General features: G+C 39.9%; 1 protein-coding gene across 1 annotated transcript in view; it reads right to left on the bottom strand.

Annotated features, from left to right (window-relative positions):
* PRKX (protein kinase cAMP-dependent X-linked catalytic subunit) overlaps positions 1 to 27,728 on the bottom strand; it is a 61,793-nt gene that overhangs the window by 14,022 nt on the left and 20,043 nt on the right. The window contains exons 2-3 of the mRNA XM_081858703.1: positions 10,986 to 11,154; positions 7,990 to 8,253 (exon numbers count right to left, since the gene is read on the bottom strand). Of these exons, the coding sequence (XP_081714829.1) occupies positions 7,990 to 8,253; positions 10,986 to 11,154 (433 nt within the window). The remainder of the gene's footprint in view (positions 1 to 7,989; positions 8,254 to 10,985; positions 11,155 to 27,728) is intronic.

Raw genomic sequence — 27,728 nt, 5'->3', positions numbered from 1 at the left:
TGAGCTTGTCTGACCAAACTCCAGGAAGCTCCCTGATCTAGATAACTGACAGATTTTGAAAAGACCATCTATATACTCTATGGTGGGTCTCCTCTTCCTCCTTTATGAGAAAGATAATGATCAAGTCTGCCTTTTTAAGGCACAACATCAACTCCTGACTAGAAGTTTATCAACTTCTGCACATTTGAACTTAACATCACTCTTCAATATGAAGTTCAAAATCAACTTTTGAAAACAGGAAATCATAGCAGCACTAATGCTTGTACACTGGGTAGCATACTTTAATAAGAGCTGCAGGGATTGACAATATGGTGTGTTCTGGATGTTGCTGGGACTCCACATCCCATCAGCCATAGTCAGCATGGACACTGGTCAGGGTTGATGGGAGTTGTAGTCCAACAGCATCTGGAGGGTATTTACATTGGCTATCTATTCTTACTGACACTGTTATAGTAATCTGTCATCTACAAGATCTACTCAACCGATCACAGCTGCCAATAAATACACTATGCATATGAAGACTTTTGTCACAATGTAAGTGGACCGTGCGAATTTATACAAGGCAAGCTCCTTTTTAAAAGTTTTAGAGATCAAACACATGCTGCATAAAAAACATTCTCCACTGCAAAAAGTAGCCAAGGGCCAATCACTAATCCGTTTAAAATACTTATTTGAAGCTAGAAACAACCCTGGATTTAAAACTCTCTTATATGCTACACAGCAGCTAGGTTAGAGCTCCCAGAGGATAATGCACTCTACCATTCCAAGTTTTCTATAGGAACTTATCCCAGTTTAATATAAGAGTTATAAGCTGTCCCAATGAGCAATCACACTTAATATTTCTGAGTGTACCAAACTAAAGACCAAATATACCCAATCTCTTTTTTTTGAGGCAATAATTCTGCAATTTATGCAATTTCAAGCCTACTTCTAAGATTGCATTTACTTACTTCAACAATTTATATATTGCTTACTACTGTAGTTTCTAAGCTGTGTACCAAGAAGTTATAAAAGAGATGCAAAAGATTAAAAATGAGTTAAAATTAACCATAATCCAGGAAAGTTTACTTAAAATGCTTCCTGAAATTTTTAAAAAATGTCTGTACTTAGGCTATATTTATTTACAAACAATCATGTTTTAGTTATTCCAGCAACTGGCTAGTAACATGCTTCCAATAAAATAAGGATATTGCAAAAACAAAAACTAAAAATGATTTAAATCAAGTACAGTATTTAGATGAGAATTTTTTGCTTGGCAATTTAAATCTGGATATAAACCACGCTTCACTTAAAATCCATCCATCCTGGAAAACTGTATATTCAAATTAGAAGGAATGAAGTGTTCTGAATTTATGATACATTGTTTCCTCATGTTATTACCTTTGAAAAAATGAAAAATCCCTCTTATTGGATTTTTTTTTAACCTCCTTCCTAAGAACCTCAGCCCAATAGCAACACTAAATTCAAAACTCAATAGATCAATAAAATATTAAACATCAGAATAGATTATCAGGATTAAAATTGCCCTATCGCTGCTTAACACCCCCGTCCCCAAAAAAGCATGCCAAATAAAACAAAGCAGTATTGCAGCACTTAAATATTGCTTCAAAGCCTGAACTTAGCAAGTCTCTAGGATATATATTTTTTTTTAATCCAAGGCAGTCATTAAGCAACATCCATCTTCAAGGGTCCCCAGGTTTTGACTACAAGTCTATTCAAACATTACTCCCATGGTGTCCAGCGGGGCGTTCTCCCAAGTTAATGTACAGAGCATTGCTTCCTTAGTCTGTAGCCTTGTGCTGGACCTCCACTGGAAGAAGGGGCTATGCCTTGCTCTCCTCTTCAGCCCAATCTTTTGGAGCTGCAGGAGGGGAACAGAGTTGTTTCTGTGCTGTCCCATTAAGATGTTCTGCACCCTCTGTTACTAAAACTTCCAGCCGCATCCTTCCTCTGTAGCTTGCAGCTGGAAAGGGGAGAGGAGTCCTTTTCATATTTGCACTGAGCCCTCTGAAGCCCCATGCAACTATAGACACAATCCCCAACCCACTATCTTCCTCTGCAGAGGATGAGCTGGAGCTCCCTCTCATCCTTTTTGCCCAAGGATGCTAAAACACTTGCCATGTCAAGAATCAGCTGCAATGTAAAATCAGAGAGGTGATAGTATCTGCAGCATTTAGTACACAAGCAGTTCATAGGCAGGCATGTGTGTGCATGCACAGGGAGCCAATTAACAGTTGCAATGTGCTCTCTGCAATCCAACCCCATGAGGATACTATGCTCTGCATCAGCTGAAGCCACTACTGCAAGTCACAAAAGCTGCTAGCTAGCCTTATCTGAGCCTTATACGGATTAAATGAACTGTCCCATATCCAGTCCATTCTCACGGCCAGATGCTGGGTAGTCAGCACTGCAAGACTTGGATCACAGGGAAATAATACCTTGTGAACTTTTCCCATGTGTAGAAGTGGCAGCGGTGAGCAAGACTTGGTCACATCTGTTGCCAAGGTGGGCTTACAGTGTTGTGAATGTGTCACAGGCCCTTTCTGTGTTCTATCAATCTTCAGCCAGTGTCTCAACCATCAATGATTAATAGAGCAATCATTGGCTTGTTCACCTAATAACCCTGTCTCTCTGTGTTTAGTGGGTTTACTTTCATGAAAATATATGGAAGACTGCAACTGTGTTCTGCACAGCAACAGGCAACTATCACAGTGAGAAGGGGATGGTTTCAGCCTCCAGGTAGAGAGGCAGCTTAGCTTTTGACAGGCCATTCATAACCTAGGGCCTATCTGCTGGATGGCATTTCACCTACAGAGTAAAGTCGCCTTTGCTTCTGTAAACACTGTGGCACTCATAACCTTAAAAACACACACACACCGCAATCTGTTATCAGCATGAATCAAGCACCAACTGCTCTGTAGTCATCTGCCCTCCTACTTAATCCCCCTCAGTTCCCCAGTAAATCACACTAAGCATAAAGACGAAAGATGCCCAAGAGACACTGAGTCATGACTGTTGCACAAAGGATAACACAACAAGGCAGATTATCCAGGAGCTTGACCTTGTAATAATGAGCAATGGTTTTACTTAACACACACACAGCCTAATAGTTGGTGGCTCTTTCTCACATAGGACTAAAATAGATTTATTCCTATTTTCAGTTGTATTACAGCAAGCCTTCCATTTAGCTCCACTGCCTGACTTTGTGCTTCCACAGGAGGTTCCCTTTCCCAGCACCAAGCTACAGAAGAAAGCTAGGGGTCCTCTCCTTGCTCTCACCAGAGGGCTATGAAAACACTCAGCTCTGGTGAGGGGGTGGGCAAGAATGTGGACCACAGGTGTAGAACTTTCACATTGTACCTTCAGTTAAATATAGTCTCCAATCAAGATTGTATTAACATCCAAACTAAAAGCTACAGAAGTCATTTTCAAACTTTCTGCTTTCAAGTAGCAGTTTCCATATTTTTGGGCTGCTGAAGAATCCTTGCACATAGAGCATAGGCACTATATCCCAGCTGAATCAATGAGATCATTTGTAGGAGCTTTACTTGAATTGGTGAGGCTCATTTGACCTCAATGCAAAATCCAGCTTTCAATGCTAGTGGTCCACTTTCATGGAATGCTCTTCAGCAGCAACTTTCCATATTAACCTTCAGACTTCTGCTGAAAACTTTTCTCTACTGCCAGGCTGATGCAGAAAATTGAGATAAACGTTTCCCATAATAGTAAGCTGATGATCTTTTTTGTGTGGTTTTTTAATTGCATAACCGTTGTTGTAAACTGTTTTGATTTTTTCAAAAAATGAAATTTCAGCATGCAAGTATTTTTAAATATATAAACAAGGTTTTCAAAAGCTACTAGCCATGGCGGCTATGTTCCACCTTCACTGTTGGATGAAGGATGCCTTTGAATACCAGTTTCTGGGAATCATAAGTACTACTGAACTCTGGTTCTCCTATTGTGCTTTCCATAAGCATGTGGCTGGCCACTGTGAGGACAGGGTAGTCTTATAAGAGTTCTCTCCAGCAGCCTCATGAAGCTGAAGAGGACCAGTAATGGTGGGCAGTCTGCCTTTTAGGTAAGTATGCCTGTAATATTCACCTTCTGGAAGAACTGAACTTGCAAGTAAACTTAAACACCCAGTATCTTACTTTAGATCTTCCCTTGTCAGATGGTATACTTCTAAGCTCACTGATGATACATGGGAGACAAAACACCTTATAGAGTATGGGATGGGGAGTTATGGACTACAGTGGTACCTCGGTTTAAGAAGAGTCCAGTTTAAGAATGAATTGGTCTACAAACTCAGAAATAGTGTCCCAGTTTGAGAACTTTTCCTCGGTCTAAGAGCAGAATCCAAATGGTGGAAGGCCACCGGGGGGCAGGAGGCCTCATATGGGAAAGCACATCTTGGTTTAAGAACTGTTTCGGTTTAGGAACGGACTCCTAGAATGGATTAAGTTTGTAAACCGAGGTACTGCTGTATTTACATTTTGAATGTGGTTAATACTGAGGAGCATACATGCATTGCCAACATCCCACAAATGCTGTGATCCAGCCAAACATTAAGCCCGTGTCAATCCCATTGATTAAAGAATGCACTTAACTCTTACCGGGGGGGGGGGGGTTATAAATGCTCGACTCTGGGTGGATCACAGCCAACAGCTTCATATCCTCTATCTCTAGATAGATAGATAGATAGATAGATAGATAGATAGATAGATAGATAGATTCTTTATTGTCATTACACAAGTGCAACATTGCACAGTGCAACGAAATTGGATGCCATCCCTTAAAAAAACAACAAAAGCAAAACAGCAACAACAACCAAACAAACCACATTCCAGCCACACCCACACCCACACCCATCAAACTTCCAGGTCACACTATCGAGTTACAGCATTCAAAAAGGCCACAGCTCTTGGATAGAAACTATTTTTCAGTCTATTTGTCCTTGACTTGATGTTTCTATATCTCCTGCCAGAAGGCAGTAGTGCAAACAGACTGTATCCCGGGTGAGATGAATCCTGCATGATGTTGTTTGCTTTCCTAAGACAACGGGAACCGTACAGTTCTTCCAAAGATGGGAGAGGATGACCAATAATCCTTTGGGCTGTGGTTATGACCTTCTGGAGCACCTTCTTCTCCCTAGCTGTACAACTGGAGAACCAAGCACAAATACAGTATGTGAGAATGCTCTCTATGGAGCCTCGGTAGAAGGACACCAGCAGTTTCTCACTCAGATTGTTCTTCTTTAAAAGTCTGAGGAAATAAATTCTCTGCTGAGCCTTCTTCACCAGAGCAGTGGTATTTGCGCTCCAAGTCATGCCCTGATCGATAGTCACTCCCAAAAACCTGAATTCCGCCACCCTCTCCACCCGTTCCCCGTTGATATACAAGGGCTGAATGACCGCCTTTTTTGTCCTGTAATCCACCACCAATTCCTTGGTCTTAGCTGTATTAAGAGCCAGATTGTTCTCTCCACACCAAACACAGAGCCGCTCCACCTCGTCCCGATAGGCGGACTCATCCCCTCCTGGGTGGATCACAGCCAACAGCTTCATATCCTCTATCTCTAACCAGACCTTTTGTAAGCAATGCTTGTCCTCAAATGTAACTGGGTATAGATTAATACCTGTATAGTATTTTACTTTAAAAAATATCTATCTAACGAAGGCTTGCTGCCTCCTCATTAGGATACAGAGGCAATCTTCATTTATTTCTGGAGTACAAGTTGACTCACAATCTGGCTACCTGCAACCTGATGATATTTTACAAGCCTTGTTCAGTATGCATTGGATTCAACAGTAAAATTGACTTCCTAATGAAGGCATAATCTGCTCATCACTTCTAAAAGTAATATTGTAACCAGCACCTACACAACTTTCTATGGAAGACAGAGCAATTTTTTTCCATGCTTATACAAAATACTTTGAAAATCCGAATGCAAACATTCCAGGAAGCTGACGACAAGTTGTGACTTCTGCACAAAGTTAAAAACAAACATTAAAACTCTCTGCAGTTGCAAGGCCAACTTCAGAGATGCAAACAAACAAGAGAACACAGATCAAACCACTCTGTTGCAACATATATTTCCCAAATAACTCCAAAAGATTGTCAGTAATTTGCAGTATGTAAACCTTTTTCTTTCTCATTCCATCTAGCTTAGCATTGCAATACCAATCATTCCTCCATAAAAAAGAATGCTAGTTAAAAATTTAAAGAGCTAGATATCATTTTTTTGCCTAACGAATCAGACTGAAAAACATCTAGATTTCAAACATCTAGATTTCATGTCATGTTTTTAGGACAAGCTACTGCCAAATATATGCACCGTACTGTCTGGATAGGAGATAACCTGGAATCATATGCACACTGCCTTATCCAGAATACGAATAAGAAAAAGCACTTTACACTGTCTGATTTCAGTAGCAGGGAAAGAAGCAAGGCTGAAAAATGTGTAGCTTTGGTAGGACTGCATATTTAAGGTATTAAATTAAGTGAGCCAATTTCACTAAGCTTTAGCAATAATTGTTGGTCAATTAATATTTTTAACCTGCATCCATAGAAGTTAATGGATGGAGAGCAAAGTTGTATTTTTCTCACCAAGGATGGGTAGACAGCTGCTGGTCTTCTGCAATGTTCCTCTAAGCATCTGAGACATTTGTGACCCAACATGATTGTGAGGGGAAGCTCATCACCCCTTCCTCCAACCTTGACCTGGAGAGGAAGGCTTAGAGGGGTTTGGGAGACAGCAATTCATTTTGCTGTTTTTTCAAGTCTCTCATACTAATTTTGGAGATCAGGGAGAGCTTCTGCTCTTCTACAGATTTTTAGGGTGAAGGGAAAGTATACATTAAAGCACATGTGCTCACAAAAGGTGAGCTGGACAGTGTGGCGATTGCACACACACATGGGTCTCAGAATAACCTTCACAAGAGGGGTATTTATACTGAGTGGATATTTACAGAAGGCAGTACAGATATTCATATGTTTCCCTGTTACATAAAACAGTGGTGGGGGTGAGTTGTAAGCACAAAATGAAACAGCTACCTATCTTGTGTATACTTACACTGTTTTTGAACTGCAGTCTCTTTTGTCTCCCTTTCATATTCCCTCATCATTTGTTCAAAACTACTACTTATTCACTCACAAATTACAATAATTGCTGTTTTCATATACATACAAATATATTTGGCTTGTGCATTAGAAGTTTTTAGATGGGGATAGAAGTATTTTTGGATTTCAGGAATAAAAAATAGTAATAATAAATAATAACAACAAGAACCAAGGCATGATTTCCACAACATGAGGAGAAGGTACCAGTTTATATCAACATCTTAAATCTAACCAGTGCTCTATTTAATACAGTAATATGTACCCTGAGAGCCAACAGTTCTTTAACATTGTAGGGAAAGATCCTATTGCCAGGTAAGATATGTGAACTTGAAGGGAAGCCTAGAAAACTTTAAATGTGATTAATAATAATAATAATAATATCTCATCCATCTAATGATTTACTGTGCTTATTGCTTTTAGATGTTTATGTTTTTAAATACATTTTAATTTTAATTGTTGTATCACAGATGTGCTTACTAACCTCGGCTCCTTTAGCAGAAAGTGTAGTATATAAATTATTTATTTTTTAAAAATATAAAGTTAAGAAAATCTCTGAGGATTTGCAAGACATGTTAATCTAGTGGTACCTTGATTATTGAATGCTCTGCCGCAGAAGGTCTGTTGGAGCCTACTTTGTCATCTTTCGCAGGCTATGTGAAACCTTCTTAATAAATATAAATACATATGTTTTAATGCATGTTGCATGTATGTATAGCAGTTAACCAAACAGACTAAAAACTGAAAATGTTAATCATGGTTGATAGCGCTAGTCATGTTCAAAATTTCATTCTCTGTCCTCTTCCCACCATACTTGCATACCCCCCAAAAATAATAAAGTAAAATAAAATTTCAGTCAAAAAAAGAGCTTACCTATCAACCAGCTTTTTAGCAAATCCAAAATCGGTGAGTTTTATATGCCCCTCTTTGTCTAATAAAATATTTTCAGGCTTTAAGTCTCTGTAAACAATTTCTTTTGAGTGAAGATATTCTATTGCACAAATAATCTCTGCAGAGTAAAACAGTCCAGTGCTGTTATTAAAGCGTCCCATGTTGCGCAGATAACTAAAAAGTTCACCCCCAGGTACATATTCCATCAGCATATATAGAAAGCGTTCATCATGGTAAGTCCAAAATCTGCAATGAAAGAGATACGTGTTTTAAAAAATACTAAGAGAACAACTTGTCAGAAAAGCATAAAATGATTTGTTTTTTAAGGGTTTGAAATATGAATGAAGAATTTCCAATATTCAAAACAGAAGATGTAGTGAAGCACAAGCTCAGCAGTGTGGTCATGAGAAACTGTTCTGCCACCCAAGGCCTGAAACCCCTCAAGATATTTTCGGCATTTGTGGAGGTCCCGACACTAGACCTCAATTGACTCATGGAGCTCCTGTGGGTTGATAGAGGCATCATAGCTCAAAATGGAAGAGAAGCTCCACAGCACCACAGCAAAAAGCAGTTGGGGGATTTGGGGGGAAACGTGACACATGGCAGCTCTGTGAATATTCTCAGTTGGTTTAGACAGGATTGAATTACAGCTATGGGTTAATCGGCTGTGCATTTTGGCATCACAAATGAAGTGCCACCACCAGTATAAACAGGGGAAAGACATAAAAGTAACAGACTGCTAAGGAATTTTGAGGCCATTCTTCAGGTGTCATTGCCAAGCAATTGATCATGTAGTTGTATACTGCTTTTAAGCCATTTTGGCAAATAAATGGCATATAAAAGTAAAGTAAAAGTAAAAGTAAAAACAAAACAGTAACAGCAGCAGCAGCAGCAGCAGCAGCAAAAGCAGCAGCTACCGCAGAAGGGGCATTTCAGTCACAACACCCAGACAATGCACATTTCTTTCCTCTAACATTTCATTATAATCTGCTCTAGATCTAAATTGTATTTTTTTTATTTGTGACTTGTTTTTATGTTGCTTATATACATTAGTCTATCAAACTGTTTTACTGTATCTGTTTTTAGATTTGCTTTTATTCTTCTTGTGTGAGCCATCTCGAAATTTGTTTTGTAAGGCTTTATGCAAACACTTGGAAATGGATTATTATTAGTAGTAGATTGCATTGAGAAAAGATCATTTATTTTTATTTTTCTGGCCGGAGGAATTTCTATACTTTGTTAATTAAGGAGTAATTTTCATCCTTGCTGCTGTTTAACCTGGGAAACTTATTGACATGTAAATAAAAAGCTATATACTGGGAGGTGAGAGAAAGCAAGCAGATACAGGTTCAGTGCACCCGATACAGGTTATATCCGCTTTTGGCTAGCATAAAGCGCAAGGTAGGACACAACTTTTTTTGCTGGTCCTACCTACCTATGGTAGCGCTTTGTGCTCTACCATAGTCTGTTGTTTGAGGGTCTCCCAATCTTCAGGAACAGTTTTTCAGGGGTGCAGCAGCTATAATGGGTAAAGGGAATGAGTAAAAACAGGATGCACCATCTGGTATGAGTTCTGTTTGCTTGAGGTTCCTAGTGGATGTGCTTTCTGCTGGCACAAAGCTGTCCACTAGAAACAATCCTATAACTCTTCAGTCATCAGGTGCTTCTCTGCTTTATGTTTTCTCTTGCCACTCTACCTCTTTCAAAACTCTTTCACCCATAATTGCTTAACAGGTTGTCATGAAAAACTAGTCGTGGTGAGCTCAGAATTAATGCGTTCATTTCCCCCTGGTTTAATTAACTTGGGAGCCTTTACTTGAACACTGGACAGGACTTTTCATTTTAACTGGGTTTGCTTTGTATTCTCTTCCTCCCCTTTGCCTTATCAGGAAGCAATCTTGCTATGTCGAAATTACTTTTGCAATACGTACCCACACCCCTTCTGTTCCTATCAGTTTTCAGTGAAATGCTGACATTTCCGGTGGCGTGCATTACTCCACCTTTTACCACAAGATATTCAAAACAAGCAATGAAGCATATGCACAGGGATCAGATTTCATGAAGTTTTCAAACGCAGGGAAACAGAGTGGCATGTTAAATCCACTGTACCACCAGCAAGTGCAATGGTCAATATTAAAGTCCTCCATGGACTGCTGCCACATTTCCTCTGGGGTCAGGGTAGAACCAAAGTCCTTTCTTTGCCAATGAAGGCTATCAACAACTCTTAGGTTGTTCTATTAAACACATGAAAGAACATAGGGATGCATGACCAAAAATTAGCTTATGATTTGTCAGAGATGCATCAAAGACAGTGAGAGATGAATAAAATTCTGCCTAGAATGCACTGATTCCCCCTTCTTTCTGCAGCACTCTGTTCACCCCCCACCCCACCCCAAAATATGTTCAAGAAGGTTGAGGGTTCTCTGGAACACTGTAGTAGTAGACGTATTTGAATAATTAGCATACATGACTACATCGTTAATAGCTATAGGAATCACCCTAATTTGAAGGGTGGCAGCTTCCATTAATATGTCACCACCTATGGCATATTTCCCCCTTACTATAGTTTTTGTTTGCTTGCTTGCTTAACCACGACAGCTGTTAGTGCAGTTTGTGAACACCTGCGCCTTAGTAAAAAGACAATGGAACATTCTGAAGTGGAATCAAACACACAACAGGCAGCCACGACTACTACATCATGTTGTGTATGTTCCAAGGAGCAGTTCTCCATCAAATACATTTTCTGTAACACATTTTGTTTCCTAGCTTTTCTAGATTATTTCCCCCCCTTTAAAAAATATGAACACAATATTGTTTAAAGTATTTCTTCAAAAGAAGGATAAAACAAGTGTAGCATTTGCCACCCAAAAGACTTTGAATTAATCCAAACTGACGAGAGATCGAATGCTAGAATTGAACATTATGCCACAAAAGCTATAAAAGGGGGGGGGGGTGGAATGGGAGAGAAGAGAGCTTACAATCTGATCAGAAATGGATGATTCACTTCTTTCAAGACCGCTTTTTCATTGTGCACATGCTGTTCTTGTTTTAGTCGAATGACATCTGGAATGCTCATTACTTTCAATGCAAAGTAGCATTTGGCTGATTTCTCTTTCACCAAATGAACCCGCCCAAAAGTACCTGTCCCTGAAAATAAAAGAGCAAAATGTGTCAGTTGCAAAGAACATTATCTTGCAGTTAAGATGTATAAGGATATGTACAAATGCAAGAAATCAATATAAAAGCAAGTGGTAGGCATTATATATTCCTTCATAGCTTTGGCCCTTCTAATCCTAAATACTTCATGACAATTTTAACAGGGAACAGGCTAAACAGTCAGCTCCACCTACTCCCTCACATCTACAGAAATCAAGGCAAAGAACTCTTTACCCCCTTCATCCATCAACAGTGGCTACAGCCCTTCCTTCAGATACCTCTACTGCCCACTGCCCTTCCCTAGGCTTTGGGTTTGTGAATGGATGTGAGCATATCAGATACCTAAGAAGCTACCGTATACCAAGTTGGAACACTGGTGCATCCACATCAGGAGTAGACAAGTAGACCATCAGATGTTGTGGACTATAACTCCCATCACCCATGTTATTGGCTGTACTGACTGGGGCCGATATAGTCCAAAACATCTGGAAAGGATTAAGTTGGCTATACCCCCAATTTACACTTATTGGTAGCAGCTCTCCAGGGTTTTTGACAGGACATATTCCTAGTCCTCCTTGGAGATGTTGGGGCATTTTAAATGCTGGGTTTGTGAGCAATAGACCTCTATAATAGCTAGAATGTATATAACCATATTTCTCTTGCTTGCTGTTCATACTAAGAAGAGGTACCTGAAGTGCTTTTTAACTTTCTCTCTGGTCAGGCTAGTTATCAGCATGCTGACAAGCACACAGGGTGGCTTTGTCTGCACAAAAATCTGTGTTCCTCTTTCTGTACGGGAAGGAGTGTTGTAGCAGCAGGGAGGGATCGGAAATGAGAAGAGCTAAATGCAACCATTTATGTTTTCTCCCTCACTCTAGAAATTGCTGCTCAGAGTAAAGTTGCACATTGCATATATTTTATATAATTAAGCATTTTGTGGAGTCTGATGAAAATGAAAAAAAGCATTGCAAGACATTGTGCATTTGAATATTTATACCCTTCTTGTTAACTGAGGTCCTTGCAGCAGCTTACAAAATATCTAAAACACAATGAAACAGCTAGTAGCACAACTGTTGGTAATGCAGGGCAAATGCATGTAAAAGCTTTCCTCCCAGTCCAACAGCCACTCAGCAGCCTGGAAATACCTCCCCTGTTGGAGGCAGCATGTCTCTGAATATGAGCTGCTGGGAACCACCAGTGGAAAGTATGCTGCTGAGCTCAGGTGCTGCTTGTGAGCTTCACACAGAAATCTGGTTGGCTGTTGCGAGGAAAGGATGTTGGACTAGATGGACCAGTGGCTAATCCAGAAGGCTCCTATGCTCTTATTGCTGCAAGATGGGCTAACAGCCAGATGTTAATTCCTCACTGAGCTGCTATGGTCTGGCTCTAGTGGCAGCTGAACAATGCATTTGGGGAGCCAAGCTGCCATAACTCTCTTCACAGTCCTCAGACTATTATTTTCTATGTCAAACATATATTGCCCATAGATTGGATATCCACCCTAAGTATCACTTGCAGAGCAATATCCCTTGGTTATTTTTCATTTTCTTGACAATTCTCTCAACAAATCCAATTAATTTAAGGAGGAACAGATGGAACAGCTTCTGTACACCAGCATTAAAAAGACACACAGAGAGACAAAGAAAATCTGCAGTTGGATTTAGTTAGCAAGCATTCGAGTGGATGAGCAGCACACTGTTATAAACACAGAGCAGCCTATGACTCTCTTTTGCTAGCTAAGAAACTCAAGAGGCATGCTTCTGAAGTGAGATGCATTCCATTTGAAAAAAGCTAGCTGTCTACAGAGCACTTAATACCAGGGATAAGGTTATCAGTTGAAGAGGTACAAAACCAAACTAGGAGCAAAGCAGGCAAGATCTAAGCATTCTAATTTAAAAGCACTTGAGAGTCCATATCACAATGAGGTATGTTTCCTAGTTATGAGTAGAGTAAACCCTGATTCATACAAATAGCAATGTAGTGGCGGTTTCAAGTGGAACCACAGACAAGCTGCTCTGTGCAGAAACCTGATCACATTAAATGATTCAGCACCCAGCTCTGGCATCAGGCAGAAAACGTTCCTCCATAATCAGGCCTTTGACTGATTAAACAATCTATGGACTCTTAAATGTGTTTGTGGAATTGTTCTTTTGGTTTTTCTGTTTGCTTGTTTTTATTATGTTAACCTCTTTTGTATTTACATTTTTTACTTTTATGCTGTAAACTGCCCTGTGATTTTTGGATGAAGGGTGGTATAAAAATTTAATAAAATAAATAAATACTGCCATCTCTTTTCTTGGATTGTAGCAATGTCTCGGAAATAAAGCCTAGTTCTGGCTTCCCAAACTTCTTAGACTCAATGACCCATTGTTGAGCTTGTAAAGTTGTCATCAACCTCAACCCAAATTCTTAGGAATGTACATGAAATAGTCAAGAAATATCTATCTATCCATCTATCTATAATCAACATTTATTAATCACCAATCACCAATAAAAATGTGCGTGTTTTACATACACATATATATGGAGGTAAAACAAGTGAAAATAATGATACCGTATTTTTCATCTTCCCTAATGAGATAGAAGATTAGAGGTTCCTTTTGTACATGCCCTTGCCCTCTATTTCCAAGGCTCTTAGTTCCTAATTAAAATTTTCACAGTATACTTCTTTTTTTACCCCCTGCCCTTTTTAACACTCCACCCCCATTTCATCCCCTGCCCAGTCCCACTGTCCCCAGGGAGTCAATATCAACCACTTTTGGAAACCCTAAAATAGATGGAATAGACGGAGGACAAAAGTCTTGGTTTGAAAATAAATTCATAGGAAATTATGGATGTATTCTGTACTTATAGCACTCACTATAACACAAAAGGCCAGGGGATGTCATATAATGTACTTCCTGTCTTGCCATCTTCATATTGAGAATACAGCAGCAAATTACTACACCATTGTTTACCTCATTAGGAAGTTTCTTTGTTTTACACTTGCCATACTGTATTTTTATGAATACATAGAGTGAGATCTTTAATACTTTTTTAAAAAAATGTATTAATGCTGAACGCAAGATTTAAACTAGTGATTATACTCTTCTGAAGCACATCAAAATCCTGTTCTCTAAAATAAGGTAATTCAAATTAATGAGGACAGAAGCTGAAAGCAGAAGCTTCCCTGAGGCAAACATCAAGGTTAAAAAGGGCACATTCATCTTCCACTCCACCCACTTATTAATTCTTAAAAATACAGCATCATCAGTTAACCATAGCTATAATGCAAGTACATAGAGGGGGAACATCTATGTGAAGCTGCACAGACAGATGGATAAGAGCTTAACTCTTGTGGCATTTTTAGCCCTAAGTGGAAAGCTCCACCCTATGAAGTCAAATCATAACTCTGATTAAGACTCGTCAACTTAAAAGATTAAACAGAATCTCGCCACAAACTGATCCTGAGGTGAAGATTTCCTGCTATGCAACTTAGATAGATTTGCTATATGAATCTACATGCTTAATTTTTTTAGCTCGCTTCTCTCAATTATATGCTTTTAAAATGGTTTTCAATGAAGTACAATGCATGCATGATAAAACAGTTGTCTATATACCAACTACTCCCGAGAAATAAGTTATTATGCATTAAAACAGAGGTGTATAATCTAAGGTGTATAATCCAGGGAGAAAATGTTGCCCTTGGTCTAGCTTCGTGATGGTAGCTAGGAAAAGGGGGTGTCACAGAGAAAGTGGGGTGGCAGAGAGAAGACGGGGGCACTGCATACTTTTGCCTCCATCATTGGTTTCAGCCCATTCCATCATGGGCATGAAATCTGCACCCTTGACAGATCATCATGAAGGGGGGTGTGGCCTTCCTCACAGCTACATAAAAATCAGGACCACACAAATGTATCTCCCTCTATGCAGAACTGCTAAAGAGTTATTTAACACACTTGTCAATAAATAAACGGGAAAACTATAGCCATGCAAAGTCATGGAATACTGAAAAAGCCTCTAAATGCAAACTGATTTGACAGCAGTAGCTTGTCACATCCTGCTTGAGCTACAGTGCTTTGATTTAAACATAGAACTATAAACAGCATTCAGAAAAGGCTTCTTAACATATTCAACTATGTCATCTAACTACCCTGGGAAATTGAACATGTGATTAAATCCCTTAATACTGTTGTCACGTTGCATGCAGATACCAGTAAACAACCTTGTTTTCACGGTGGGCTTGCAACAAAATAATAATTTGGTCAACACTGTACCTGAGTAACACAACTGAAACAATGATCTATGCCGTTGTGAGTCCCTTACAGATTTAAATAGTGGAAGAGTTAAGTGTTCAACTTTTTAAACATAGTAGTTCTGCTGCCAATTGTTAAGTAGAAACTTTTTAAAAAAATAATTACATAGTAGCAAAGCAGTGTTAAGAAGTTGTTAAGAGAAATGCATGGAAGTGCACAGGTTTGTTACAGAAGCATTTGCAGAAATATATGTGCAAGTCAAGTGATGCCAGCAGTCCTATGTTTATAGGATTCTGTGATTTGGGAAACACTAAAACAAGACACTTTATGTGAGCCTCTTAATTTGCAAGAGTCCGAATGTGCAAACCAATAATTCTCACAGGTTGATTCTCACAGGTCATCTAGTCCAAACCCTGCAATGCAGGAATCTTTTGCCTAACATTGCCTTGAATCCATGACCCTGAGATTAGGAATCTCATGCTCTATCAACTGGTAGATGCCAGAAATGTCAGCCTTTGCTCCCCTCTGGGATGGTCATAATAGGAATATGTTTGTGACAAGTCCCATGGCATGAAGTTTTGCTTTTGCAACTAGTTATACAGTGGTACCTTGGGTTACATACGCTTCAGGTTACATACGGCTTCAGGTTACAGACTCCGCTAACCCGGAAATAGTATCTCGGGTTAAGAACTTTGCTTCAGAATGACAACAGAAATCGGGCTCCGGCAGCGCGGCAGCAGCAGGATGCCCCATTAGCTAAAGTGGTGCTTCAGGTGAAGAACAGTTTCAGGTTAAGAACGGACCTCCGGAATGAATTAAGTACTTAACCTGAGGTACCACTGTATTACCATCCTTCCAGCAGAGCATTCCTAAATGATGGATACTTGCTCCAAGCAAGGTTCTAATACCCTTCTATTAAATAAAAATAGCTTTGCTATTTATAAATCTACAGAAACAATTTGACAGGTTATTTCAGACACGTAGCACACCACCTTGCTTTCTATCCTCTAGGGGTGGAAGAGAAGCCAGTAGCCATGCAAGAATGCACAACCATCCCAAGCAGCCTTCTGCCTGACGAGAGAGACCAAACAAGGTCATGGTCTTGAAAACAAACCTATTACTTCTATACTGACTACTGAAAAAATGTCTGTGTCTGAGCCAATATTAACACAGAAAAAGCATACAACAAGCAAACTCTTTTGTACAGAATTCAGTTTTATCTTGAAGACTTCAGCCAATTACACTCAATCCTATTTTCCTCTGAGGAAAATGCATCCAAGAAGTTATTAAATTTGCCTACAGCAAAGTGGCTACTTTAATGACAAAGTAGGAGACAACAATGGTCCCTCACACACCTTTCCAAACTTGTGATTTTAATTGTATGCTTGTTGAAGGCCTCAAGCATTAGTGTCATTTTTATTTTTTTTACTTTTACAGAGGGTGCTGCAATAAACTGCTGCTTTAAACATACTGTAAACATTTTAGCTAAGTGGAGAGCATTGATGCTCACAGGAATGTGCAAGACATTGATGCTGAAAGCATTTAGCATGCCTTCTTTTACTCACTTTGCCTTCCCCCTCCACCCAGCACTCAAATTTCTAATCTCTATGGGACTGTCTTGCATAACATAGTTATATGGTTACGAAGCCAGACTCTGATAAGGTTCACAGTGCTGTGGGATGTCAGAATGCAGTTTCTTACTTGCCATTATAAACTAAGCCAAATGAGGTTTTCACGCATTACTAGTACTAAGGAACAGGTACACAGTCTGGGGTGATCCTGAACCCAACGTTATTATTACTTGAAGCCCATGTGGCCTTAGTGGTTAGGAGTGCCTTTGGCTAGCTTTGGCTGATAAGACAGCTAAAGCCATTGCTGGTCTGAGGCAGCTTAACCACCGTGGTCCTGGCACTGTATGCTCTGTATGGTGCTTCCCTTGAGATACCCTCTCAACACCATATAACCCCTCAGCAAAGAGAGCTGGATTGACTGCCAATTCTAGAACTTCACCATGGTTTGCTTTAATTGATCAGACCTAGAATGTTAATTCAGGCACAGATCTGCTCTACATCTTCCGCTGTGAAGAAAGTCGCTAATAATTCATTCAGCTTCTTTGCAATCCCCTTTAGCACACCTATGACTTCCTCATCGTTCAAAGGTACAACTGTCTCCCTAGCTCTTCTCATGCTAACACAGAGTAAATAAATAGTGTTTTGTTGGCAGTCTTCATGCTTCTCTTATTCTATTTGGCATTCCTTATTGTCTCCTTGCATTTCTTTTTCCAAAGTATGTGGTAACTTTCATTTTCCTCATTGGAACATGATTTGCATTGGGGCCTGGCATCACCACCCACACCAATTCTGTAGTAGAGCGTGCCGCTTTGGGAATTTTTAACTTGTTGGGATTGCAACAGAGTGACACTGCATCCAGGATACCCTACCCTATCCTTTCTATAGAGTTTGTATTCAGAGAAAACTATGTTCCACTGCTTCTCTCCATTCCACAAGGTTCCTGTTATGAGCACTATTTCTGTGTTCCTCTCTAAGATGAAGAATTCCAACCTCCTATCCAGCAACCAGCTTAGAGTCAGTGTCAACATTTCACTTCCTACATTGAAATTTCAATGAACAGTGTGTGTGTGTGTGTGTGTGTGTGTGTGTGTGTGTGTCTTGTTGCTAGAAAGGGACATAATGGGACATAATGTCGGGTCAGCAAAATTGGGGCTTGTAAGCTTGCAAATATGTGATTGATATGGTTGCCGCATTCAGGAACCATATGCTCCTAAGCTTGATAAATTGGTAAGATCCCCCACTATGCAAATTGTCTACAGCACATATAAGATTGGAAAACTGAAAACTGAATTAGAAATCTGAAATCAATGAACTCATCTGAATTAGAAGAATCCTTTCTTAGAATAGTTATTTTTACACCAGAATATCTTACCTAATAATCTTAAATGGGTCCTTGAGAAAGCAAACACAAGTCTTGGAATGTACAAAGGCTTTTTATTACTGTTGAAGAGCAATAAAAAACCACTTTGTATTATACGGGAACAATGTTCTGCTTTGCCAGTGTTATAAGGAAGCTAATCTTTTTTTTAAAAAAGAAGAAGCTTAAAATATTATAAAAGTTTATCTTCATTTTAATCAAGCACAAGCATGGGAAACAAGTTCTATCACAAGTATTTTAATTTAGTACTTAATGAGGAACTACTGGTATTTTCAGTTTGCTTTGTAAACTGCTAAATGTTGACAGCTCTCAACTATTCCAGTGATATCTAACAACGTCATTTAATTATGTACTCGGAACGTAATTCCTTCATTGCTCAAACACTTCAGATGCGTGGATAGCCAGTATTGTTTACATAATAGTGTTCAGAATTGGCTCATTGCAATGTGTCTAGCATTCGTTCATATAACAACAAGTTCTGGATATAAACAAAACATCTGCCCAAAAAACTGACCAGATCCACAATTTAGCAAGAAATATGCACTCAATCCAGAACATATTAAGCAATAGTGATCTTTCAGCCAGCTTAATTTGTCAAGAATTACGGTAAACAAATTTAAAGTAAAAGCATTAAGGCAGCCCTGTTCAGGGAAGTTTTTAATCTGTGATATTTTACTGTATTTTTGGTTTCTATGGAAGCCGCCCAGAGTGGCTGGGGAAACCCAGCCAGATGGGCGGGGTACAAATAATAAATAATAATAATAATAATAATAATAATAATAATAATAATAATAATTAAGTTACAAAAACAAACAAACCAGGGATATGCAACTATAATATCATTGCCACCTGTTTTAAAATCCACATGGTTCAGGGTTAAGATTCCAAAATACATTTGAAAAACAGGGACAAATTTGTATTGCAATGAATTGGAACAGACATGAAGCACTTCTGAGAGATACACCTTGAGTTGAACAAGTGCAACTCAAAATGCTTTGCTCAACAAAGTTATCACTTTGTTATCAAGATTTACATTAGCTCAGTAGTCAAGTTTGTCTACTTCAGTTCAAATGTGTTTAATGAGTAAAATCTTCTTGTGGTTGTACTACGGAGGGGGGGGGGACCTTTTAAAAAAGCTACTACTAGCTTTAGGAACCTACATTAAAGATGAGGAGGAAGGGCCTTATTAATTTTAAAGAGTGCTGCAATTTTCTTCAGTGAAAAATACCAAGTGGTGTTGTTTTCCAGGCACAGTCTTGAGCTAACTGAGCTGCCTTTGAGGGCCAAACTATTACACTACAGGGGACTGAATGTTTCAAAGGTGTACTAGTAGAGTGGGATGGTTATGGAAGTTTTTAGCAGCACTACACACTAATGGAAACAAAACAAAACTGCTGCCCCAACATGGTAAACAGTCCAAAACCTGGAGCAAATTTTGCATACCCCTTCAATAATGAAAAAAATAGTCACCTCACCCAAATAAGGAGGAGGAAGAAGGGAGATTTGGGGTAGATCTACATCAAAGGGCAAGGAAATCGTTCCGACAAAAGAGACTAATGCAGTGGTACCTCGGGTTAAGTACTTAATTCGTTCCGGAGGTCCGTTCTTAACCTGAAACTGTTCTTAACCTGAAGCACCACTTTAGCTAATGGGGCCTCCTGCTGCTGTCACGCCACTGGTGCATGATTTCTTTTCTTATCCTGAAGCAAAGTTCTTAACTTGAAACACTTTTTCTGGGTTTGCGGAGTCTATAACCTGAAGCGTATGTAACCTGAAGCGTATGTAACCCGAGGTACCACTGTACATAGAAAAGGAACGCAAATTTGAACATCAGCTTCACTGAGTGCTTCTTCATTGGAATGCCAGATGCAGTCAAATGGCCATATGTGATCACATAGTTCTAAAGGTGGGAACAGACTAACAGTGCTATGGTACTATGAAGAGCCAAAGGAAACAGTGGAGAGACTAAGAAAAATAATGTACTGCAAACACTATGAAGCCATTCAGGACTATTTCAATCACTCGGCTTTCAGATATGTGAGTGCATGAAGAAGCGACTGCCACAGCAGGGGGAAGGAGTGGCCATCACACAGTCCCCTTTGATATATCAGGCAAAGTGCTGTGCAAACAAGACAGTGTGAATGTAAAAAAAGGAAGAAGTATGTACTATGCACTAATAGCTGAAATGAACACACCACTGAAATAATATTCCATACATCATTCTCAACCAAATGTGGAGGGTGTGGCTCTAACCTAATCACAAACAGTAGGCCAGGAAGAGTGGCATGGATAGTCAGTTGCAGTCAGTAGTCCCACTACTGCTTCAAAGCTCAATCCTAAACTATGCCTGATGGACTGTAAGCTATTTCCATAGCAAGGGGAGGCAGGTGTGAAGTAGTTTCCCCAAATGAATCACCTAAAACTTTATGGTCATATGATTCCTTCATAACCCTGGAAACCACCCCCAGTCTCAACCAAAGTGGACTTCACAGACACCTTCCTATTCATGCTAACGTGGGGGCAATTTTCCCATCCAGACTGGCCCTTCAGTTGAAGTTGGCAGAAGCCAGACCACAACCACCACCTGGAAGAAACAATACCAGCCTAATAGCCAAAAAGAATTTTTAAAAACCTTTCCCATCTTTTATGCAGAGTGATTAGTCACAGGCTTTGTTGCCCAAGTGGCTAGATGGGGTCAGTTATATCAACAGACATCCAAGTCTTGCAAGACCATAGCTAATTGCACCCTAGAGCTTTGCTATATGCAGTGGCAGAGCTAGCTGCTCCGGCACCCGAAGTGGTGCACATGCTGGGCGGGGCTAGCTGCCCACGGGGGTGCACCAGTGGTGGCTAGCCTCACAGTGATGTCACCCCTCCTCAGGGATGACAGCCAGGGTGGACTGCCCCCACTGCATCCTCCTTGCTTTGCCTCTGGCGATAAGCAAAGCCATTATTTCCCTAGGCCCCATCTTTCCCTCCATGCAGGCTCTGCTAATAGAGGAATGGCCCCCCTTTCCTCAAAAGCATCAGAGAGATTTTGTAGTTGATACAATGTCCCAAACGATCCCTTAGAACTCTTAGCCTTAAACAGGTTTTGCAGTTACAGTGGTATCTCGGGTTAAGAACTTAATTCGTTCTGGAGGTCCGTTCTTAACCTGAAATTGTTCTTAAGCTGAGGTACCACTTTAGCTAATGGGGCCTCCCATTGCTGCTGCACTGCCGCCGCACAATTTCTGTTCTCACCCTGAAGCAAAGTTCTTAACCTGAAGCACTATTTCTGGGTTAGTGGAGTCTGTAACCTGAAGCATCTGTAACCTGAAGCGTCTGTAACCCGAGGCACCACTGTATTAGGGATGATGAGCTGTTGACAAACAACAATTCAGAAAAGCTAAAAATACAGAAGCATTTAATTTTCGGGGGTTGTATCCAACGGTGGTGTTCTGCTATGGAGAAGTGGTTTCACTTGTGAAAGGCATGGCACCTGATTTTCCATGATCCCTTCCATCCAATGCAGACCAACCTCCCTTTCCAATATGCACTTTTCCTAAGGGAGGGGGAGGGCCCTCTGGAACAGTTTGTGGTGTGGCAGAGGGCTGCAAATTGTGTGGGGAATTAGTGAAAAAGAGATGCCTCACCTTACACTAGCAGAAGCCCAATGCCTCCATGAGATACAACCAATTCTATGGTGCATTCTAGACATTTTACTCTACAGAAGAGTCTTTCTATAATCTTCATCTTGTTCAGGCCATGCAATATAACTGTTGAGGACAATTTTCACAGCCTGGAGTTTGTATTAAAATGACTGGACCTAATGGTCAGGGGTCCCTTTACCTTTACCTTTCATATTTAGGACAGCCATCAGAGGTGCTACAGAGTTTCCTAATCCATATCCATAGGGAGCAGGCTAGTCTCTTTACCAGCAGGTCTTTAGTTGAGACCTAGAATCAAGAAAACCAAACTTCTCTGGGAACTTGGCAGCAAGTATGGTGAATCTGCAAGTCATGTGGCTAATAGGTTACAGAAACACACTCTTTTCTTTCATGTAAATCTTCTGGATGTTGTCAGCTCTGCATTCTGAGTAACTCCAGCATAACCTACAATGCTCAACACCGGACATGTATCTTCTCCTAAACACCATCCCTTCCTCTCCATGCTTCAATCCTACTCTTACCTTCACTAACCATTTACCTCACTTTGATATTTTTGGAACTGCAACTACAATGAACTCACAGACATCATGCATGGCTGTCATATGGCTCGCCACATTTTTCTTAAGTTTGACATCCTGCTTTCATGGCCATGCTTCATTTTGTTGACCAGATCTGTCAACACCTTTCTCAGTGTTAACATCCTCAACCACAATTTGAGTATACAATGCTCCAGAGTATACATTTCCATCCCTACAAGTCACAAGTTCAAACCCAGCAAAATAGTGACCTGTTTATTGCCATCTCATTGTTCTTTGGTGTCTCATTTCACAACAGCTGAGATGTGGGAAATGGCTCTCTAGACAAATGAACCCTTGATTCTTCCCTGTGACAAGTGACAAGTAGATATGAAAACAGGATATCAGACATAAGCAAAGTGTGACCAGTAATATGACAAGCATGTGTGATGCTGAGTTTCATTCCAATTATAATTCCTGGAAGACTGATGTCAACACAAACCATTATTAGATGCCAGGACACTAATGCACGAACAATTCTTTAATCCCTAAATTTCACTCACCATGTTACACACCCATTCATTCCATAAGAGTCCTATCTGAATGGCATTGCTATTCACACGTTCCTAAAATAAAATATTTGTTTTACCCTTTGATCATAGCAACAAAGGAGGGGAAATGGCCATTAAAAAACCTCAACCTATCATCATCTGCAAAGTCATACAACAGTGCTTTCAGACTCTTAAATAGTATCAGTGCAACATTTAACAAAAAAGATACAGCTAGACTTTGATTGGAAACTCAGAATGTTACTGAAAACTATGAGCTTTCCAGGGTCCACAACTATAGTACAAATACCCCCACCCAAACACTATTGATTTCATTTTCAAAATCTCCCCACCAACACCAGGAATAAAAGGGGGTGCCCAATGAAGAATACACCAAGTAAACCCAGTGAAAATGAATCAACGTCAGTAACTTAAGACAAGTTATTTCAACAGATCTACTCTTAGTATGAATTAGCACTGGGTATAACTCTGAATGACTGGTTCCACACTAACTTGATTCCTCACCACCTCTTCTTCACTTCAAATGCTGCTCAATTTTGGGCAATATGCATCCAACCTGCACCCAAACTGGTGTGTGTGTGTGTGTGCGCGCGCGCGTGTGTGCTACAACAGGTTTGTAACAAGAGACAGATGTGTGGATGAAAGTGGTATCTCCGTTTTGTGGGTGTCACTTCCTCACCAACTGTTTCATACTTTGCACTTTTAAATTCCCTGTTCAGATTTGGTATGTGTGTGTGTGTGTTTTTTTTAAAACCTTCACCCTGACCATCTGTGGCTGTTTAATAACTTACAACTTTTATATAGTTATGAGAGAGGAGTTGCTAGATCATCAGTGCCTCTTTCAAACAGGCATGTGCTGGTATCTTGTGCTAGCACACAGCATCCATATCACATATTGGAAGGGTGGGTTGCTACAAAAGCACACATCCCTCACACTGCTCACCCCCTGTAAAATCCCCTTCTTTGTAGAGGAAGCCAAATGGCCATAGAATAATGAAACTGTAACATTGGAAGGGACCACAAGGGTCATCTAGTCCAACTCCTTGCAATGCAGGCATCTTTTTGCCCACTGTGGGACTCAAACCCACAACCCTGAGACTAAGAGTCTCATTCTATACTGACTGTACTATTTTATACACTCCCCCTATCTATCACAAGGTCAAGGTCATCCACCAATATTGTGCAACCAAACTGGTTTACACTCTGAAACCGACGTGGGTGGCACTGTGGTCTAAACCCACTGAGCCTCTTGGGCTTGCTGATCAGAAGGTCGACGGTTCAAATCCCTGCAATGGGGTGAGCTCCCGTTGCTCTGTCCCGGCTCCTGTCAAACTAGCAGTTCGAAAGCCTGTCAAAGTGCAAGTAGATAAATAGGTACCGCTGCGGCAGGAAGGTAAATGCCATTTCTGTGCGCTCTGTTTTCTGTCGTGCGAGAAGCGGTTTAGCCATGCTGGCCTCATGACCCGGAAAGCTCCCTTGGCCTGAAAGCGAGATGAGCGTCGCAACCCCATAGTCGCCTTTGACTGGATGTAACCGTCCAGGGGTCATTTACCTTTTTTACCTAACTCTAAAACTACTCAGAAGCTAGATGTAGCCGGGCCTGTTTCAACTTATAGCATAGCACACTAGACAATCAAACTCCTGATTATTTGCTCTTGCAGATAGACCATACTGTACCCAATGAGGGAATAAATAGATAAAAATAATACATTTTACATAGTAAGAGGAAGTCAACACATCAGCCTGGAGAGCGGCTCAGCAGACAACATGAGGTGGGAAAAGGTGAATGAATGCTTACGTCAATTTTTCACTTGAAGACATGTAACCTCAGAATTTTTAACTTAAAGACATGTATTTACAGAAAGAAAATATGCACAGAAGCAATATATGATCATATTACCTCTTGCTTACTAATACAAGCGTCAGCCAGACAGGTTCTAATGTTATTAAATGTGCATTTATAGAAACACATATACCTCTATAAGCATATCAACTTATGCCCCAATTCACTGGGACTGAATCAAAGTGCTGTCTAAGTGTACACTAAGTATTTTAATGACATAATTTTGAATCCACTGATACAAAAGGGGTAATTTGCCAAATAGGAATAGATGACAAATATATACCCTGAATCCCCGTAAAAGGGGCAAATTAAGTGCTACCAACACTTCCCTAAAGATGCTGATATGGAAAAATTAGATAGAAACAGGTGTATTGACATTGGACCAACTGATAGATGGGGAAGATGAATTTTATACTTTTGCTGTTTTAAGACAAAAATATCATCAGATACAGCCCAATGGCATTATCTTCAATTACAACATCTCCTAACAAGTGTGTTTGGGCCATCAGCCCTTTCAGCTTCTAAGATACCAGAGATATTGGAGCAACTGGACCACTCATTCAAAAATAAAAAGCCAACAATTACTGTTTATAGATATCTATTAACAATACACAAGTTCATTATGCAGACTGTAAGAGATAATTGGAATAAAGAATTGGGACTATCAACTTCCCAGCAGTGGGATAGCGTGGGTTGTCAGCACCTGGGGCAAGGCAAGTAATTTGCAACCCCTAACCCGTGGATTTGCGCCCCCTAACCCTAACCCCCAGATGTTGCGCCCGGTGCGGCCGGCCCCCCCTGCACCCCCCACGCTACGCCACTGCTTCCCAGACATGTATTAACTTCAATACCTAAGGTGTCATTAGATTTGAAATTAAGACTAATACAACAGAAAATAATATTTAGAGTTTATTGGACTCCTTTACAGTTGTATTAAAAAGGGTTAGCTAAGACAGCTCAGTGTTGGAGATGTGGCAAGGACAATGCCTCTCTGAAACATGTTTAGACAATTTTCTGTACATAACAAGCTTTAGGAGAAAGTGATGGACCGTGTAGCTATGACTGCAGAAAAAGTTAAATCTTTCAGCAGAGAATATTTTATTGAACTATATACCTGCAGTATGAAAACTATCAATGGGACAATGCAAATGGATTTTCTGTGCCCCAATGGTGGCAATAGACTGATACTGAGGAATTGGAAAAATAAAGATATGGTTCCCTCCAATCCTATGAACTGACAATATGAGATCACTCACAGTTTATGAATGGACTGCTTATAGGTGTAGTCTGTATGGATAAATATAAAATTTGGAATGAATTTATACAAAATGTGGTACGCTATTAACATTTACATAAGCACTAGGACAATAACACTATCCCAATTTATACAAGAATATACAGGAATATCGTATATTGCTCTCTTTTTTGCACATTTTCTCTTTTATATGTATCTTTGTTATTGTTTTTCTCCATCTCACTTTTCCTTCTTTTTCTATATCACTTTATTTCTTTTAACTGAAACCACCTTAATAAAATATAAATATTTAAAAAAACACTTCCCTGAAGCAAGCGTTCAACTGATAAAAGACCTTTACTTCTTAAGGTTTTGTCTTAAAGCTGTAAAAGCTTAGATATCAAGATGAAGGAATTTTCACACTCTTTGGAAGGTGATATATTTAGCCACTTAAATTTAGCCAAATTTGCTGTATTCGAGAAGTAATTATTTGCAAAGCATGTATTGCAGTAAAAAAGAAGAAGTGTTAATTGTGTGCCCTTTTGTCACTACTGTATAGCAAATGAATTCCTCCAGTCTCAATGAGTCATCTTCCTTTTCTTTACATTAGAAAAGGTTACAAAATAATTTGCAAATATTTTTTGAAAAGAAGCAAGCTAATCAAACTCTTAGCAATCTGCTTGGATAGTAATATATAAACACACCAAAAACAATAACAAAAACCCCCCCATAGTAATATAAAAGTCCTATCTCTTTTCTCCTCAAGCATCTCAAACTATACTGCAAATTCCCACGTAGTGGCAGTGAAAGCTCTTCAGTTATTGGTCAAATTGACATGATGCCATAACAGTTTCACACACATTCTGACTGATGAGATCATGAAACTGAACAGATTGATCGAATGCTACAACTCCTGTCAGGGACTTTGAAGGTTATGTTGCAACCTTGATTATGTTCTAGTAGCTGAAGAGTCACACAGTAACACAGAAGTGAGCTACAGTCATACTGCGGAGATAAGGATGTTCACCCACTCCCCTTTTAACCAATATGATGTGAATATCAGAGAGGTTAAACATTCACTTGGGAAGGGAGAACAAAGCAGTCGTGCTCATGGGCAGCTTTTCATTCTCTTTACGTAAATGCTTATATGCTGCAATAGAGAAGTGTTCACTGCTAGGGTGTTGGTTTAAATAAAACAAAGCAGAGGCATTAGGAAGAAAGATAGTAACTGTTCCCCAGGAGTCCAAAAAATTGTGCATAAGCCTGGTACCAAGCCATAATTTGTGCTACCACAAATCATGTTTCTCCTTCAAGAAGGAAAAGGTAGGCTCTTGATTGTGACATCACTCTGCACTTTTGAAAGACACTCAAAACACCTATTACACCCCATAATAGGTCAAACTCTTGCCTCCTCCCCAGCTTTAAGCTGTGGAAATGGTTTCTCTTTGTCACACTAAGGCTTGGAGGGGAATTAACATGAGTTATTGGAGATTCTCCTCATCTTTTTCAGAATAGGCAGGTGTTCACCAGAAGTAAACATTTGGGTGGATCCCTACTCTTATGACTGATT

This window comes from Podarcis erhardii, assembly GCF_964252035.2.
Source record: "Podarcis erhardii genome assembly, chromosome: 4".
NCBI classification, from domain to species: Eukaryota; Metazoa; Chordata; class Lepidosauria; order Squamata; family Lacertidae; genus Podarcis; species Podarcis erhardii.
The sequence above is the reverse complement of the archived record's forward strand: the minus strand, read 5'-3'. Positions and strand labels throughout refer to the sequence as shown.